Consider the following 16,715-nt stretch of genomic DNA (forward strand, 5'->3'; position numbering starts at 1 on the left):
TTTTTCATTTTTATAAAATATGGCTTGGACTGAGAACCATAGCATCGCATCAGAGCAACATTGCGGACATGATGCACCAGAAAAACATACACGAGCATTTAATATTTCTTTTATATCTCTTTATTGGACTCATATTTTTTTTGCAACTCTGTCATACCTGGCCAGCCAGGGGTCCATTTATATATATATATATATATATATATATATATATATATATATATATATATATATATATATATATATATATTTCCAAAAAATAAAAGCTGACATTATTGACAAAGTTTTGAATATTCATATACTATATATTATGATAATAAAATATAAGCATTAAATATGCGCGTGTGTGTGTGTTGCAGTTTTCCAGTTCTTAAAAGGTTACTGAGATTTAGAAAAATGATCGATGAATGCACACATGGTTAAAGTTTCATTAGTATTTACAACATTTTGATGCAGGCTGTACAAACATATACAGATGATATCTCATACTTTCAATATTATAGCTATAATACTTCCAGTATTAAAGCCATTTGGCATATTGTCAAGACAAATGAATGGTGAAGATGAAGTCTGTTGCCTCCAAAACCAAGAATTACTACTGCTTTAAGTCCTGTATATTTATGCACTTTAACTTGAACTGCAGGTTTAACAAACTTCCAATGTATGCAATGAAAATTGTCAGTAGCTAATACAGTATACTCCTTTGTGGGACATTTTCTCCCTAAAAATGAACTTGCTAAATCCCTCCTCTTAGGAAACGGTCCAATCACAACTTAGCTTTCACAGTGAGGTACAGCAGGTCTTTGAAGTGCTGGAGTTAAAATGTGTGTGGAGTCGTTTTTAGCCTTGAAAATTAAAGTACATTTTAAGGAACTGTGTGGGCAGTATGGTGAGGCAGTGCACTGTACTGTCACCTCACAGCATGAAGCTTCTGGCTGCAAAACTGCGGGTGGCTTACTTAAGTATGTTTTCTTTATGCCTGACTGACGTACTCACGGGGTCATTTATGCATCTCTTGCCAAGTTATTAATGAAAACATTTAGATTCAGTTCAGTTCATTACAGTGTAGTTAAGCCACCTTTCGCATCAACAGCAGAAGAACGTGATTTTTTTTTTCTGTAGGAAAGCTGGATGATATCTTCAAATTTTGAGTATGTCCTTAGATATGTTTTATACTTCAGATAACAGCAAACACTCTGAAGGATTTTCCTCCCGTCGGATTAAGTAAACTGCAAAAAGAACGGGATGGTAGATTATTTGACAACTAAATCACTGCTTTCGATTCAAATATAAATGCCAGACACAGCAGCAGTCTGATGGGGGTATTTCTGTTTATACCTTTCTGAGGTGATGCCATTTTGGGAAGTGCCGCTGTACTGCCTCCTGCGGTCCATTGGCATCACATCAATGTAACCTCCAGATTCGTTCTGGATTACACCAGCATGAAGGGCTGCTCGGCAGATACTTGATTTCTAAAGAGATAAGGGGAACACATTTAAATCAAAGGCATCATCATTCTATTCCCTAAGGACCTCATTGGATGAAGCATTATGTTGAAGCACTCTGTCTATTTTTATTTACATCATTTCCTCTTGATTTTTTTTTAATCAAAATAAATAAAAGATTGACCAGCTTCAGAGTGTGTTTAAATAAAGCCCCCATTAATAGCAAGAAGAGGTTAAGAACTTACGTCAGTGTAATATTTACTCCCAATAAATAAAAAATTGACCAGCTTCAGAATGTGTTTAAATAAAGCCCCGATTAATAGTAAGAAGAGGTTAAAAACTTACGTCAGCGTAATATTTACTCCCAATAACTCTGGCTTGACTCCCGTGTAGACAATTCTTGGGACAATACAACCTAAAGAATAAGCCAACATTTATACAGTGATCAAATAGCAGCTTTTTAGAATTGACATTTTCAGAGAAGGTTTTTCTTTCTACCTGCTTTATCATTTTGAGTACAAAGTAAACAAGAAATCAGGTTGGGTACCTTGGACAGTGTCGCACAGGTTTCTTAAAGGGACAGAACAGCGCTACCGTGGTGTCACATGCTACAGCCTTGACTGAAAGAGAAAAAAAAAGTTGTTATAGAAAACAATATTTTCTACAGAACATGTGCTCAAGTGGTTCCTACCAGGCACAGATTGTACTTTAAAGGAATTTGCACTTCTGTTCTTTCTGTGATAGTAAAGAAAACGTCAAGGAGTGCATGACAACACCACAGAAAAAATTGCTTTTGCTGAGTAATAAAGAGAATCATACCCTATTGATTGAATACCATTCTTGTATGATTTCATGAATTGTTGTTTTCGCCCAAGTCTGGTCACATCCAGCCATCCTCCATCATTGTCGATAACACCGGCGTGCAATGCAGCTCCGCACACACTGGATTGCTGAGGTTGTTTACAAAACAATCATCACAACATCGAAAATGACCTCCAACGCGATTATGGGAATCATTTACCATGTCGTAAGACGTAGTCCCAACGACTTTTCCGTGCCTGTCAAAGCAGCCAGGTGGACACTCATATCTATGGATAGGATCAAACAGTAGTTAGTTTTTGACTAACTAGTGTAAACAGTGGTTAATTAGTTGCAGTTATACCTGTTACATGTTGTTCCTTTGCACCGATCTCTCAACTTCGTGTCACACTCCATCTGTTGGCCTGTAAGAACATGTGACCGCGAGTTACCATTAGACTGTAAGACTTGTTGGAAAGTTCTCATAATTTTGTCACTCATGAATTATTGCTTACACATCTGCTCGGTGCTTATGACCTGGTTTCTGGCCAAGTCCTCAGAGCCTTGTGAGGGGCTTGGATTTTGGGCCCTGGATTGGGCCTCCCTCTCTCTCACTGTATCTGGCTCTGGTTCAATGTAGTTGGTCTCCTCGTTCTCTGGAGCGGGACGCCTGTCAACACCTCCATCTGAAAACAGAGTTGCCATGTTATGTGGTTGTCGGTGAAGTTCTATATGATAGATATATTTTTTTCTATTTAGATGTTCATCCATAGTTACAGAAGACTTTATTTGAGAACTTGGGTTGTACAAATTAAAGGAATTTTACAATGTTTTATTAATTTTAGAAAATCTGAATGGTCATATATGATTGTATTTAATCAAGTTTTTGAGTAAATTAACTTAATTAATTCTCATACAGTATGCAATTTTGAAAACATTTACACTCCATGACACACTATCCACCTTTGTAGCACAGATTGTCCCTGCATCCTCCAGCATAGCTGGCTGGACAAGCAGAGCATGGAGCACCATACTTGTAAGGTGCATGACCCCACCAGTTTCCCCTAATGAAGAAGAAAAAAAAAAGAATATTTGATATTTTATTTGAGTACATATACAGATAAAATGTGTTGCACAATAATTTCTAAGAATTTTTTAGTTAAGTAAAATCTTTTTCATACAGATCTATAGTGAGGTGCGGTCTAAAGCTTAGTATGATTTTAAAAATATTCCAAACACAATAATAATAGCAACAAGGCATGAAGTGATTTCTACAACAATGATATGGAGGATCTGATGCATGGCGTTGTCATATTTTTGAATGAAATCCAATGCCATCCACTCCACACTACTGCAGACCGCAGAATTGATCAGTCTGAAAAAATTTCCCCAAATCTCATTCCACTTCCTGCACCAGGACGTGTGAAGGCAAACGTGGCTTGCACCGGTACAAGAATAAAGGTGCGTTTGTTTTTTAGAATAAAAAAACCTACGGTGGTGAGTAGTTGCAGACCAGATAAACAGCTTTAGCCCAGATCATTCCCCACACGTTCATGTTGTAGCACACGTTGATGGCACAGCCAATACGATTGCTTGTGGCCCACACCAACTAGAAAAGAAAACATACAAACAAAGCAAATTGTATAAAATATTCAATGCTATTGTCGGACATCTCTCATATGCTTGTTGTGAGGTTAACTAAAAAAGAGTTTATGGACCATAAAAAAGGCATCCAATGGATTTCGTCACATATGGGTCTAATTTCTGAATATTTCACATATGCACAGCATTTCTGAACTCTGATGAGTAGCACAGTCTCCTGTTTTGTTTAGATTCCCAGTATAGCTCCACCAGCATTTAAGCTGAAAAGACATTTAGACAGCCAAAACAAACAAAAGCCCTTGAGTAGCTAACCCGTGAATCCAACATTTTTCTCCTTTTTTTGCGCTGCAAAAAGGTTTCTCGGGTTGAGAGGAGCCTCGCTAAATTAGAGAGTACAGAGAAATTTGGAAGAAAACACACAAGACCTCACACAAACACAGTCAAAACAAGGCTAAGTAAATCATGTTTGTGAATTATATACACCCATTTTATTTAAGTAAGCATTTTGTAGGGATTTATGGACACACAGTCATCCACAGTTAGTGTGACCATTCTTCAAGATCCTTAGATTGGATTTATAATGCAAAGAGTTGTACGGAGGATATAATTTAGTCTGACAGGCATGTAAATGTGACAGGCAGCCATTACCTGAGTGTAGTGAGTGCAAACAGGTCCTGAACATCTAAAAGGGCAGTGTGGGTTACACTCCTGGGAGTAAGGATAGCTGTAGTATCTGACTTCATCATACCAGGCCTGCACATGGTAGGTGGGAGGACGATCCCTGAAGAGATGCAGAAAGTTTTATAATGCTTTTACATCATATGGAAAATCATATCAATGCAAAAAATACATTGACGTATATTAAGCACCGTATTTTCCGGACTATAAGGTGCACCTAAAAACCTAAAATCTTCACAAAAGCCGACAGTGCGCCTTATAGTCCGGTGCGCCTTATATATATGGACCAAATTCCTAAATTTAAACTGGCCCGAAGCATTGTGTCATGAAATCAATCATAAGTGGCCCGCTGGAGACTATGAATCATGAATCAAAAAGACTATGGATCATTATTTTGTGATTATAAAGTAATTTGTTGCGTCTGAAGTTGAAATAAAAAAGATAAAATGGAGAATGATTTGATTTGGATTAAAAATCTCACATGATGCATTAATGGTGCGCCTTATAGTCCGGTGCGCCTTATATAAGGACAAAGTTTTAAAATGGGCCATTCATTGAAGGTGTGCCTAGTCCGGTCCGCCTTATAGTCCGGAAAATACAGTAGCTGAGCTGGATGAATTTGGGATTCCAATTGTTTTTTTTGTGTGATGGATGAATGAATGGGAAAAAAAATGAGGACAGAGAGAATGAAATTACATTTTGAAGGGGAAATTAACATTGACATTGGAACCATACCAAAGGTTGGGCAATCGCCCAATGTGTGATGAAATAGCCTGTGTTCCTACTCTACTAGTCATCTCTGTGTAAATGGATTGATGGATGAGCATGTTCTGCCGACATTTTCTAGTTCTTTTGTTGGATTGCTATGCAGTACAAACCTGCCCCAGTGTACGCCAAGGTTCTGGCCTATTTGAGTCAACATGTGGCTTGGTCCATGCTCCCATCGGCAGGTATGGGCCCAGTGCTCGGCGCTTCTCTCTAACTCGTAATCCCATGACTGGTAAACACAAACATCAAAGTCACGTGAATAGTAAGTACCGTGTTTTCTGCACCATAAGGCGTACCTAAAAACCTCCAATTTTCTCAAAAACCGACAGTGCGCCTTATAATCCGGTGCACCCTGTATATGGACCAATATGGATTCGTGGATGAGGACTAATTTATTAAAGTAAGCTTTACGTGTTTATTTTGTGTGTTGTGTGATATTAACTTTTGAGCAATGTTGAGTTATTGCTATATTGTTATTGTTTTCACTATTTCGAGTGTTACTATATGGTGATTGCATTAACGTTTGAGCAACGTTGAGTTATTTATTCTATGCGCCTTATAATCTGGTGCGCCTTATAATGCGGAAAATACGATTATGTGAATTCAATGCAAGATAAACCAAATGATATGTACAAGTTCAGGATTTAGGCTAAATTGAGTCAACAAGTTAAGATCAGTCAATAATACATGTTCATAGAATTGAAAGGTCATACTAAATCTAAATGAAATGAACACCCAGCTGAATTTTTTTTTCCCAGGAAATATTTTTTCATTATACCTATCAGTATACTATATCGTACATTTATTCACAGATAGAGCTAACATTGATCTGAAAAATTCATTGACTTCTTACAGTGATGTACTGTAGCTACACATGAGTCTTTCAATTTTAACACTATATAGTCAAAACTCGGGCTCTCCTATTAAGACAGCTGGGATGAAAAGCACGCAAGTGTCACAACTCTATCATCTTGCAGTTTTGTGCTAGTTAGTCAGAGCTTTTCTTTACGTTTTGTTCCAGGAATAGAGGAAAAAAATTGGAACAAGGGAGTATTTGTTTGAGGTTCAAATGTAATTTACAGTTTTCAGAGGTGGGCATTCCATCCCAGCGACGTAACGGTCTGGACGGACCCCTATTTTGCAGACGAAGGACTGGGCATGAGAAAGTTTAAATGAAGGACAGACTGAGGATGGCTGGATGTGTTTTTTCTTCTGTCCGTTCATCTGCTACTTTGATCGTCCCTATCTGGGTCAAGTGAAGTCTCAATCCATCCGACGGACCGTTTCAATACACTCCGCCCTTAAAAATGCTGCGTTGAGAACAAGCCAGGTTGGAATCCTGCAGCCTGAAAACCAAGAACTTGGCCCATGCAGTTCCCTTCCCAACCACATCATTATCACCAGTAATAGTATCCCGCACTAAAGAAACAGTGGATTGGTGTACATAACATAGATTTAAACTAACACGGTCCATGCTTCAAAGGGTAAGGTTAGACTGACTTGAAATAGATTCACCGCTCTGGCACCCCAAATGAGATGCATGACGGATCAAATAAAAGATAACATTGGCACCCAAGGGTTTGGAGTGGATTGGGATGGATGGGGAGTGAGGAGAAGAGTGTGAAAGTCAATGAGATTGAATTGCACTACACATTTACCAGCAATAATTTATAGGTGTGTTGGGGTAATACGGTAATTGTGCAGAGACATTCTCATTTTGCAATGCGGTGTGTAATTTATAGCTATGACGTTTCTGAAAAACATTCTCTTGTTGCTGGAACTAGTTTTTAATACTTAGATATTAGCAATTGCAAAGATAATATAACTATTTTGCATAATATTATTATTCACTATTATTATTATTACTATTATAAAAATACTAGTAGTGGTCACAGTCGTAAAAAGGATTTAGGAAACTTTACTTGCATCTTGCTGTGATTTAAAAAAAAAATATATATAAAATTTGTTGATGGGTTATCCTACACGTATTCCAAAACTGGTTTATACAAAGTATCACAGGCAATTGCAAATGACTGCTACAATTTGGGTGGTAGTGTAAGAACTTACCATGTACTCCATGTTGGAGGCTGGCGGGTGGACCTGACCACGCAACTTGTTGTGCAGATCCAGGATGAGGTGCATGTCCCCCTCGCTGATGGCCCTCTTCCCTCTCGTTCTGGCTTTCCACCACTCTTCATCCTTGTACTTATCCAAGATGGACTCCAGTCCTGTGGAGTTGGTTAGGACCGCGGATGTGACAGTGTGGGCCAAACATAAGCACAGGCTTGCTGCCCGAAACCACTCAGGAAACGGAAGAAGCTTCTTCATGTTGTGGAAGACACTGCTGCTGAAGAAACAATACTGTTGCTTGTCTGTAAAAAGAAGACAAACAAGAAATTGCAACCACAATTGGAAAGAAATGACACAAAATACTTTTCTGACATCTTTGGATATGAAGTACTTTGATTTTATGGTATTTAAATCGTGTTCAGTTGCCAAGTTCGCCAGTCGTTGCAGTTCACCTTGAATCTTCTCTCATGCAGAGAGTAGAGAAAAGTTCACTTCAAACTGTGAGGCTGTTCCAGCTCTGAAGGGCTTCAAGTGCATCAGCAGGTCACAGCATCACTACTCACAGTAGGACCACTGTATGTTTTCACACGTAATATTAGACCACAAGGCCAGATTTATAGGCTATGAGGAACTTACTGTATTGCATGTGCTCACAGTAACATCCGCACCTTCGACTTATACGACACACATTAAATTGTACGTAAAGATCCGATGAATAAAGAAAGAGCATGTTTACCTTTTAAGTCACTCAAGATCAATTTCCAATATCTCACAGATTCCAAATGTTGATGGACTATTTTCTGTAATCCAGTGAGTTGTCCATCTCAAGCAAGCAGGTAATGCTTTTCATATTGTATGCCACCTCCACGCTCAGACTTCGAAATATCTATAGGTACCTGTTGAATTCCTCATCTCACCCAGTATAGTGCTGGCTGCATGAGACCACTGCTCATTTTGCACTTATATGCCAAGTTTGCCCTTAGCAACGATCATCATAGTGGGCCACTCCCCCCCGCAACTCGCTTGGCCCCCTGCCCAGCGCGCGTGACCACCCACAAGTAGGCTACAACTCACACACATGCGCGTGCTCACGGGACCTGGTGATTTGATTTGTGAATTCAGTTTATTTGTGACGTCACACCGTTTGCCACTACTACACAGATGACTGTGATAATTATTCCTTAAGGAAATAATGTACCAATGATTATGTCAGAAATATAAAAGGAAAAAAAAAAAAACCTAATGTAGCATGCGGTGGATAATCCACAGTAAAATGTGAATTACTAGTCATAGTCATACAATAGCTATTAAGACAAACATAAAAAAAACCACAATGACTAAAAAAAACAAAGAAAACAAAGGAAAAAAACTAATGCAGTATGCGGTGGATAATCCACAGTAAAACGTGAATTACTAAAGTCATAGGCACACCATAGCAATTAAGACAAACATAAAAAAAAATCACAATGACTAAATCAAAAGTTTGAAAATGTAGAAATTTGGAATCGTTGCTTTAAAAACAAAACAAAACAAAACAAAACAAAACAAAAATAATGAATTATTCTTAAACAACAGAGTAGATCAGGAAAAATAACACTCATTAACTCACTTCAGCTTTGAAAGGTACTTTGTCGCCACCCTCAGGATGGTTTAGCTGCGCTTGACACCTCAGCAACAATATTTCCAAATAGGTTTTACTCTCTTTTTCTTATTTTTTAAGGAATATCAACCCCCATTCCAGATTTAGTTGTTTCGTTGTAAATCATGTTTTAAGAATGCAGACAAGTAAACGTTCAATGTGAGAGCGACAGACAGACAGACAGACAGGCAGGCAGGCAGACAGACAGACAGACAGACAGACAGACAGACAGACAGACAGACAGACAATAGTTGTCATAATAGAAAACAGTCACATGCCTTGACCTATCCAGTTCTGTCAATGACGCTTTCCTCTAAGAGGATTTATAAAATAACGGTGGAGCAAAAACATAGGAAGGTTAGTAATTGCCAGGGGTTTAATCCTTGAGCTCTGGGAGCAATGATGGCAAGCTATTTTGTGGTCAGATTTGACCCATCTGGAGAACAATTTGCAGCATGTGCAGAAGTTTTTTAACAGGATGTGACAATTGATGGATATGCTCGTGAATGTTAGAAGTACAGGGGAACAAAATGGTTTTCCAACTTTTGATCTACATTGGTGAGTATTGTTATGACATGTTTTTCACACGAACTTAAATGTGTGTTTTTTTCAAATATTTTTTAAATAATGCTCTATACTTAATGTGTTTTTTTTTCAGTTTCATTCCTTTTTAACCGGTTTCATCTTTCCATTATGTCATTTATCTTCTATCAGTTTTTGCGACAGATTTGATCACACCTGAGTTGTCAGGTGCTACAGCAACTAAAGCAAAAACTCAAGGTATGTCTTTTCATAACTAAAACTAACAAAATGCTTTTTAAAGACCATTTGCAATTCTACAGTAGGTGTTCATTTTTTTCTTTATTCAAATACAGTGAATAAAACACAAATACATTTATAGAAAACAAATTATGACCTCACATTTTACTACACTTTATGTACCTCAGAGCGACTCCTAAAACTTGAATTGATTATGAAATTGTTCAGGACAAAAAAAAACAACACATTTATAATGTACAACAATGTCACATTGGAGAAAATGTTTCTTTTTTTTTTTAGTCAGTGACACACTTGGAAATTCCATGTATTGTAATGTGTGAATATGTGAATGTATCTAGTTTAAATGCACGTGGAAAATGTTAATGAATGTCAGGATCTAAATTTGTTGAGGCTGTTGGTAGCTTTAACTCAACCATTGTGCCATTGTTAACTAGTGACCAACAACTCAGGTGTGACACCATCTGGGCAGTGTGGGGCTTGGGTGAAGGAACCTGCAGGAGGTTATTTCACCTCACCCAACTACCCTGAGAAATACCCACCCGAGAGGGAATGTGTCTACATTATAGAAGGTGAGACTATTTTTTAACATAAATTCTTCTATCATTCATAACTAGATTGCTTTCTACTCCAGCTTCTCCCCGCCAGTGCATCGATTTGTTTTTTGATGAAAAGTATTCCATCGAGCCATCATGGGAATGTAAATTTGATCACATTGAGGTCCGCGATGGACCTTTTGGTTTCTCGCCCATCATTGGACGCTATTGTGGACAGGAGAGCCCCATGTATGTTCGCTCCAGTGGGAGGTACCTGTACATCAAGTTTGTGGCTGATGGAGAGCTGGAGGCTATCGGGTTCTCAGCCCGGTACAACTTCACACAAGGTGGGTCAAATTATTTTCTTGGTATCCAATCAGTCAGTTAACTCTCTGTGAGTTTGACAAAATTAAAAAGATGCCAACCTTTGTTTTAACATCACAAAACCAGCCTGGAAATAATTAAACAGCTACATCTGTAAATTTTTTGGTCTCTGATATTATGGTGGAATTTTAGTAACTCTCAATACTGTGAGTTATTATTTATTAAAATTTTAATCTGCAATCATAAACAACCTCCTTTAAATATTATTTTAGAAAGTCAGAAGGAAATTGCAGTTGGCGACGAGGGTAGACACGCACGCACGCACGCACGCACGCACACACACACACACACACACACACACACACACACACACACACACACACAGAGTAGTTAATGAAAGCTTGTCTTCAGGGGAATACAGCTTGTCAGCATTGAGCTGTAGCAGCAGCTTAAGCTGGACCAAGGCTGAAGGTTTATTAACAGATTTTATAGGCCACCACCAATGACGACAATCAAAGATTAATCTGCCTCCTTCTGTTTGTCCAACTTTTTTTTTTTCCGGTGAGAATCTGCCCTTCCTTATTTTACGTTGCATGCGGTGAAGCATCAATTACACAGAATGAGTAACTACCCCTTTAAGAAGATATTATTGGTAGATAAGGAGATTTGGTTTCCCATCTGTTTTTATAAAATTGACTCGTCTTGCATGCCAAGCACTTGTTTGTCTAATTTCACCCATTAGAGATGATTTCTCCTGAATGCCTCAATGGAAATAAACGTTTAACTTAAATGGAACCTTAGAATAAACTAAATAAAAACTGTCTATATAACTCTTGATAAAAGTCAAATCAATGTTATCTCAGAGTAACTATTGTCTTGATATTTTGCCATATTTTTATCATATTTTCTCATGGACAAAATGCAACTGTGTGATTTTGAAAATCCTTGTGGATTTCAAACGTGCAGATTGAAAACAGTTGAAAACAGCAGGGAAGGATTTGGCTACATAGATTGTATGTATTATCTTTATATTGAATGCACATGCATTGTTGAACCCCCCACACACACACATACTACTTCGATAGATTGGTCTGAATGTGAATAATCTGTCAGAGCCTAAAGCAAAAACGGGTAAGAAACATGAGAGGATTAATAAAACCTAAGATGGTAAATCAGGATTTATAATCCAGCCAGCAAGTGATTCATCAGCACAAAGGTTCAGGACACAATATCTAGGCATGTGTTGTAAGGATTTCAGGGAACTTTAAATGAGGTCAACCTGATGTTATGGTGGTTTTGCAGCTGGTTATATAAATCTTGATGTAAATGTAAAGGAATATAATATGTCTGAATGGTAATCGGATCTGTTGTCACATACATGAAATGTCCCCATAACTAACTACAGATTGCATCCTTTGACTTGTTACTAGGAAACAATAAATGAATAATGGTACCAAATTTTAAAACATATTTACAATAATTGTGAATGAGTATGCAATTCATTGACTATGCCACAAATTTGGGTTTTGTTATTTGCAGTGGTTCAAGTAGGTGAGATGTGGTGCTAGTTGTTGATAAGGTGTTTGATTACTGGTTATAATCGGAATATGTAACAAAAAAAAAGATTGTGATGCTGACAAAAAAGTGCAAAAAGAAGCAAATGATAGCTTGTAGTAGAAGAGCAACAATGAATCGATTAATTGACAATTACGTGATTATTAAATAAATCAATCATGATTTGATAAAAATATGTTTTTTGAATACAATTTATCGATGGATCGACAAAAACTGCACAAAGAAATGCTACACAACAGTACGATGGGAGGTTTAAAACCGGAAGTCAATTTTCAGATACAATAATTTGAGAATGAAGCTTTTCTCTAAATGTTACAATATCTTTCTTTCTTTTTGTTCTTTTAGACCCAGATTTCAAAGGTTTGGGAGAATTGCCAGCATTGCCATGTGGGTATTTGAATATGTTAAGATTGACTTGTTTAAATGATATTTTAGAAACATCAAGATGTGTGTGCTTCAATGAAAATACATGCATATCACGTGTCCATTAGTGAAACATGACAAAAGTCATCAGAATTGGATTTATAACTTTCAAATCAATGAGTTTTATTCTACATAATTTGCTAATTCTATTCTTCACAGTTTGTGACTTTGAGCTGAGTGGTCCAGAAGGCTTTGTGGATTCTTCTCAGATAACCAGGGAGAAGCGGGCCCTGCCGACCGAGGCTTTGGACTGCAGGTGGTTTGTCCGGGCCCCACCAAGAGCTAGGGTCTGTATACTATACTAATCTGGTTTATTTGTTTTTTTTTTATGGGTAAAATTTACACCAATTATTTATTCATGTTTATAGCTCAGTTTAGCTGTTTTACATTTTTATGACTTCTTGCTGAAAGAAAATCTAATATTCTAAGAAAATAAAATGTATGTAGCCTTTCATTAACCCATCCAACATTTTGAAACACTACAAACATCTTTGTTTAAAGATGGTCATGGTAATACAAATATCTGAACCGTTTTCATTTTGGCACCTTTGTCATCTATAGATGAACCTTTTTCATTTTCCTCCTCTCATCCACAGATCTACATGCGCTTTCTGGAGTATGAGATGCACAACTCTAATGAATGCAAGCGTAACTTTGTTGCCATTTATGATGGGAACAGTTCGGTGGAGTACCTGAAGAATAAATTCTGCTCCACGGTTGCGAACGACGTTATGCTTGCATCCTCTTTGGGCGTGGTAAGGCTGTGGGCGGATGAAGGCAGCAGGAAAAGCAAATTTAAGATTCTCTTCACAACCTTTCTTGAGCGTGAGTGGACACCATCTCTGTCAACATTGAAAGCAATTTTAAATTACAGGTGTGTACAACAACTACACAATGCGAGCACCTTTTCTTTCCAGCACCGTGCGAAGAAGACAGGTTCTTCTGCCATAGCAACATGTGCATCAACCACACCCTGGTCTGCAATGGCATCCAGAATTGTGTGTATCCATGGGATGAGAATCACTGTAAAGGTACACTGAACTGTTATCATCAACTCTGTCATTCCATGTCTGCTGCTGAATTGAAAATAATTCTATTCTGTATTGCCTGTGACATTAGAGAAAAGGAAACCCAGCATTTTGGACTCTCTGGATAATACTAACATCACGATCATCGCTGTGACATGTGGCCTGGTTGTCATCCTGCTCATCATCTCTGTCGTCATTCAGGTTAAACAGCCTCGCAAGAAGTACATCATCCGCAGGTTAATTCATTCCTCGATGATCTTATAATGAAATCTGAGTTACATGACTACGCAGACATACCCAAGCTCTACTTTGGAAATGCTAATTTATCAATCGGTAAATTAATCAAGGTGAGGCAGGAGTGCTAACAAACGCTGCTGCTCAACAACAGGTGACGAGCACAATATAGAAATTGAGCACTACTTTTTAATTCCACAAAATTCTTAAAATGTAACTTACCCATCTGACTTTCCATAATAGACATGTTCTCCTTTTTGTTTGTTTTATCAACAGGGATGACTTTGACCCCGCCTTCCTCCATCCAGGGGTTGAGCCTCCTCACTATGAGCTCTGCACTTTACGACACGTCCCCTCAGGTGACTTGACTGATCCAGTAATGGGCGAGGATTTTGAGAAATCCCAGAAGCTTCGTCGATCTTCCTCCAAATGCATTCGCGACCACCACTGTGGATCACAGCAGGGAAGCATGCATGGTAGCCGCAGCAATCTGAACATGAGAGAGACCACTGTTGATCCTGATGGTGGGGCACTTGTGCCACAGCTACCACCGGGGATGGTGAGCCAGCAGTCACCACGGCTCTCCCGCCAGATGACCCCAGCCAGTCACAGGAACATCTTAGTTATGAAGCACAGCTATTCTCAGGATGGGGGAGATGGGTACAGAGAGGATGATGACCTGATGGTCTATGATGGACCGACAACCAGCAGGCACCATATTTACCACCATCAGATCCATCATGGCATGCCGGGCCTGGACCACACTGTCCACCGTACATTATCTAATGATTTCTAATATCGAAAAATGTCATTCACTCACCTCTGCACAAACATTTCTTGCAACCTTTGGACTAGTGAGAGTAAAACTCTATCTAGTAATACTGCATCACAAAAGGTCCCATACCATTAAAAAAAAAAAAAGCACTGTACAGTTTGTTCATATTATATATATGTCAATTAGTGTACATTTTATCCAAAAGATCATATTTTTTCTCTTTTAACGACAAAAAAGGTGAATTATCTATGTATTGCAACTTAATAAACAAATTAATACCTACATATTGATGTGCTCCTGGATTTATTTATTTTTTGACAATGCGAATTAGGACGGAACCTTCGGCAGGGAAGACTAACCAAGTCGGACCTATTATAGCGCTGTAAAGGTCAAAATGCAGCTGATAATTTAAAATGTTTTCTTTCCATAATAAGGGTTGTACTTTTGTATATTTTAACCAAGTGTCAGACTATTTTATTCATTGCGTTTCGAGTTGTTAATATGCTTTGGTCGAAAGCCTATCATGTCTGAAGAGGAACTTTTTACGGAATCAGCAGGCCAATCAATCGAAAGTAAAAGCCGAAGTCGGCTGGGTCTCATTGTGACGGGTTTGGTCGGAGGCTCGCTTGTTGCCCTTTATGCTGGGGCTGCACCGTTTGTGGCCCCTGCGTTGAGAAAAATCTGTCTCCCGTTTGTCCCCGCGACCACCACACAGGTGGAGAATGTCCTCAATGCACTGCGAACCAGGTCTGGGACCCTGGTGGACATTGGAAGTGGAGATGGGAGAATAGTAAGTACAGTATTGTACTGTTTAAATCCCATTTCTGTGTGGTAGGGGGAAAAGTATGAACTGCACCAATGTACATTTTTAATTAAATATTTCATGGTGTATTTATTCATTTAATTCTATCCCTTTCGGTCCTGCAAAATCAATGGGCTGATCAACTAATAAAGGTTGCACAAAAACACTTAATGAATCCCCGAACAATGAGTAAATGCTGCAGCAGTTGCATGTACAGTACTTAATATATTGTATACTACTTTTGCATAGGTGATAGCTGCAGCAAAGCGTGGATTTGTGGCATCAGGCTTTGAGTTGAACCCCTGGCTGGTGTGGTATTCTCGCTACAAAGCCTGGAGACATGGAGTCCACCGTTCCACTTCCTTCCACATCTCAGACTTATGGAAGGTTAGTGGTGACTTCCTATCAGAGCTTGTCTGCCATGGAAGAGCTTGTTTAAAATTTAAACTACTTGTTAGTTGTTTTTCTAAAACTGGAACTTAAAATTGCAAAAACAATCTTCATCTTGATGAATTGCATGATGTTCTCAACAATATGCGCAAGTCACACTGCTGAAAACGGCTGCTCTGATTAATATAGTGCCAAATGTATCCAGCAGATTGAAATAGATTGTCACATGAAAACAGTTGGCCTGAAATCTTCAATCAGAATTGGTATTTCAATTGTGATACGAGAAGAAATTGTCACAAATGATTATGTTCGGTAAGGTCATAATGGTTTCTTATTTGTTCTTTTCTAGGTCAGCTTTGCACAGTACTCCAATGTTGTTATTTTTGGTGTCCCTCAAATGGTATGTTCTGACACCAGTACAAAATGAGCATGACATTTGCTTGACAAAGTTTTACTGGTTTCACTCTAATGTGATCATGTTTGCAGATGGACAAATTGGAGCTGAAGCTGCAAAGCGAGTTACCAAGTTCTGCTAAGGTGGTCGCCTGCCGATTCCCCTTTCCCAATTGGGTCCCAGAACATAGCGCAGGAGAAGGTGTTGACACAGTGTGGGTGTACAACGCCAAATCATTTCAATCACTCCCACACCATCACGTGACAAAGAAGACAGCATCAGACAACTGGGACATTGCTGAATCACATACGTAAACAGAGATGCTGTGAGCTGTCCAACTACCATTAAATTATTGCCATATGCTATTTTATTGAGATCAGTCATTATTCTAATAAGACTCTTCACTGGACTTGAAGTAATGTATCTGGAAATGAAAAAAGTGTCCAGCTTTCAACTTTAA

The 16,715-nt window shown here is 38.4% G+C and overlaps 3 protein-coding genes across 3 annotated transcripts; 2 read left to right on the top strand and 1 right to left on the bottom strand.

The window, feature by feature from the left end:
• Positions 1–272: 272 nt before the first annotated feature.
• Positions 273–13,674, bottom strand: crispld1b (cysteine-rich secretory protein LCCL domain containing 1b). Its single transcript, XM_088396979.1, has 15 exons — positions 13,325–13,674; positions 7,356–7,660; positions 5,399–5,517; positions 4,491–4,623; positions 3,734–3,849; positions 3,204–3,304; positions 2,756–2,926; positions 2,605–2,665; positions 2,464–2,530; positions 2,262–2,392; positions 2,134–2,177; positions 1,990–2,062; positions 1,788–1,857; positions 1,336–1,469; positions 273–1,226 (listed from the first exon to the last, which is right to left on the bottom strand). Exons 2-15 carry the CDS (start codon positions 7,614–7,616, stop codon positions 1,175–1,177), a joined length of 1,533 nt encoding a protein of 510 aa, XP_088253105.1. The 5' UTR covers positions 7,617–7,660; positions 13,325–13,674; the 3' UTR covers positions 273–1,174.
• On the top strand, positions 9,522–14,953 carry LOC148387632 (neuropilin and tolloid-like protein 1). Its single transcript, XM_088396980.1, has 10 exons — positions 9,522–9,555; positions 9,712–9,777; positions 10,212–10,346; positions 10,409–10,657; positions 12,555–12,596; positions 12,792–12,919; positions 13,229–13,457; positions 13,550–13,663; positions 13,752–13,896; positions 14,171–14,953. The coding sequence occupies exons 1-10, from the start codon at positions 9,528–9,530 to the stop codon at positions 14,688–14,690; spliced, it is 1,656 nt and encodes a 551-aa protein (XP_088253106.1). The 5' UTR covers positions 9,522–9,527; the 3' UTR covers positions 14,691–14,953.
• Positions 14,954–15,018: 65 nt separating this feature from the next.
• On the top strand, positions 15,019–16,625 carry atpsckmt (fATP synthase c subunit lysine N-methyltransferase). Its single transcript, XM_088395819.1, has 4 exons — positions 15,019–15,459; positions 15,721–15,858; positions 16,211–16,261; positions 16,348–16,625. Exons 1-4 carry the CDS (start codon positions 15,193–15,195, stop codon positions 16,567–16,569), a joined length of 678 nt encoding a protein of 225 aa, XP_088251945.1. The 5' UTR covers positions 15,019–15,192; the 3' UTR covers positions 16,570–16,625.
• Positions 16,626–16,715: the final 90 nt, after the last annotated feature.

The sequence above is a fragment of the Syngnathus floridae genome, chromosome 14 (genome assembly GCF_059516105.1).
Source record: "Syngnathus floridae isolate MCC-2025c chromosome 14, RoL_Sflo_1.0, whole genome shotgun sequence".
In the NCBI taxonomy this organism is placed as follows: domain Eukaryota; kingdom Metazoa; phylum Chordata; class Actinopteri; order Syngnathiformes; family Syngnathidae; genus Syngnathus; species Syngnathus floridae.

What these genes read in the sequence shown, in the direction of transcription:
- atpsckmt (XM_088395819.1), top strand. Translation starts at nt 15,193, where the DNA reads ATGTCTGAAGAGGAACTTTTTACGGAATCAGCAGGCCAATCAATCGAA. An exon ending in ACATCTCAGACTTATGGAAG is followed by an intron (nt 15,859 to 16,210) that starts GTTAGTGGTGAC and finishes GTTCTTTTCTAG; the next exon opens with GTCAGCTTTGCACAGTACTC. An exon ending in TTTTTGGTGTCCCTCAAATG is followed by an intron (nt 16,262 to 16,347) that starts GTATGTTCTGAC and finishes TCATGTTTGCAG; the next exon opens with ATGGACAAATTGGAGCTGAA.
- LOC148387632 (XM_088396980.1), top strand. Translation starts at nt 9,528, where the DNA reads ATGGTTTTCCAACTTTTGATCTACATTG. An exon ending in CCAACTTTTGATCTACATTG is followed by an intron (nt 9,556 to 9,711) that starts GTGAGTATTGTT and finishes ATCTTCTATCAG; the next exon opens with TTTTTGCGACAGATTTGATC. An exon ending in GGATGAGAATCACTGTAAAG is followed by an intron (nt 13,664 to 13,751) that starts GTACACTGAACT and finishes CTGTGACATTAG; the next exon opens with AGAAAAGGAAACCCAGCATT.
- crispld1b (XM_088396979.1), bottom strand. Translation starts at nt 7,616, where the DNA reads ATGAAGAAGCTTCTTCCGTTTCCTGAGTGGTTTCGGGCAGCAAGCCTG. An exon ending in AAAGGAACAACATGTAACAG is followed by an intron (nt 2,531 to 2,604) that starts GTATAACTGCAA and finishes TCCTATCCATAG; the next exon opens with ATATGAGTGTCCACCTGGCT. An exon ending in AATGGCATCACCTCAGAAAG is followed by an intron (nt 1,227 to 1,335) that starts GTATAAACAGAA and finishes TTCTTTTTGCAG; the next exon opens with TTTACTTAATCCGACGGGAG.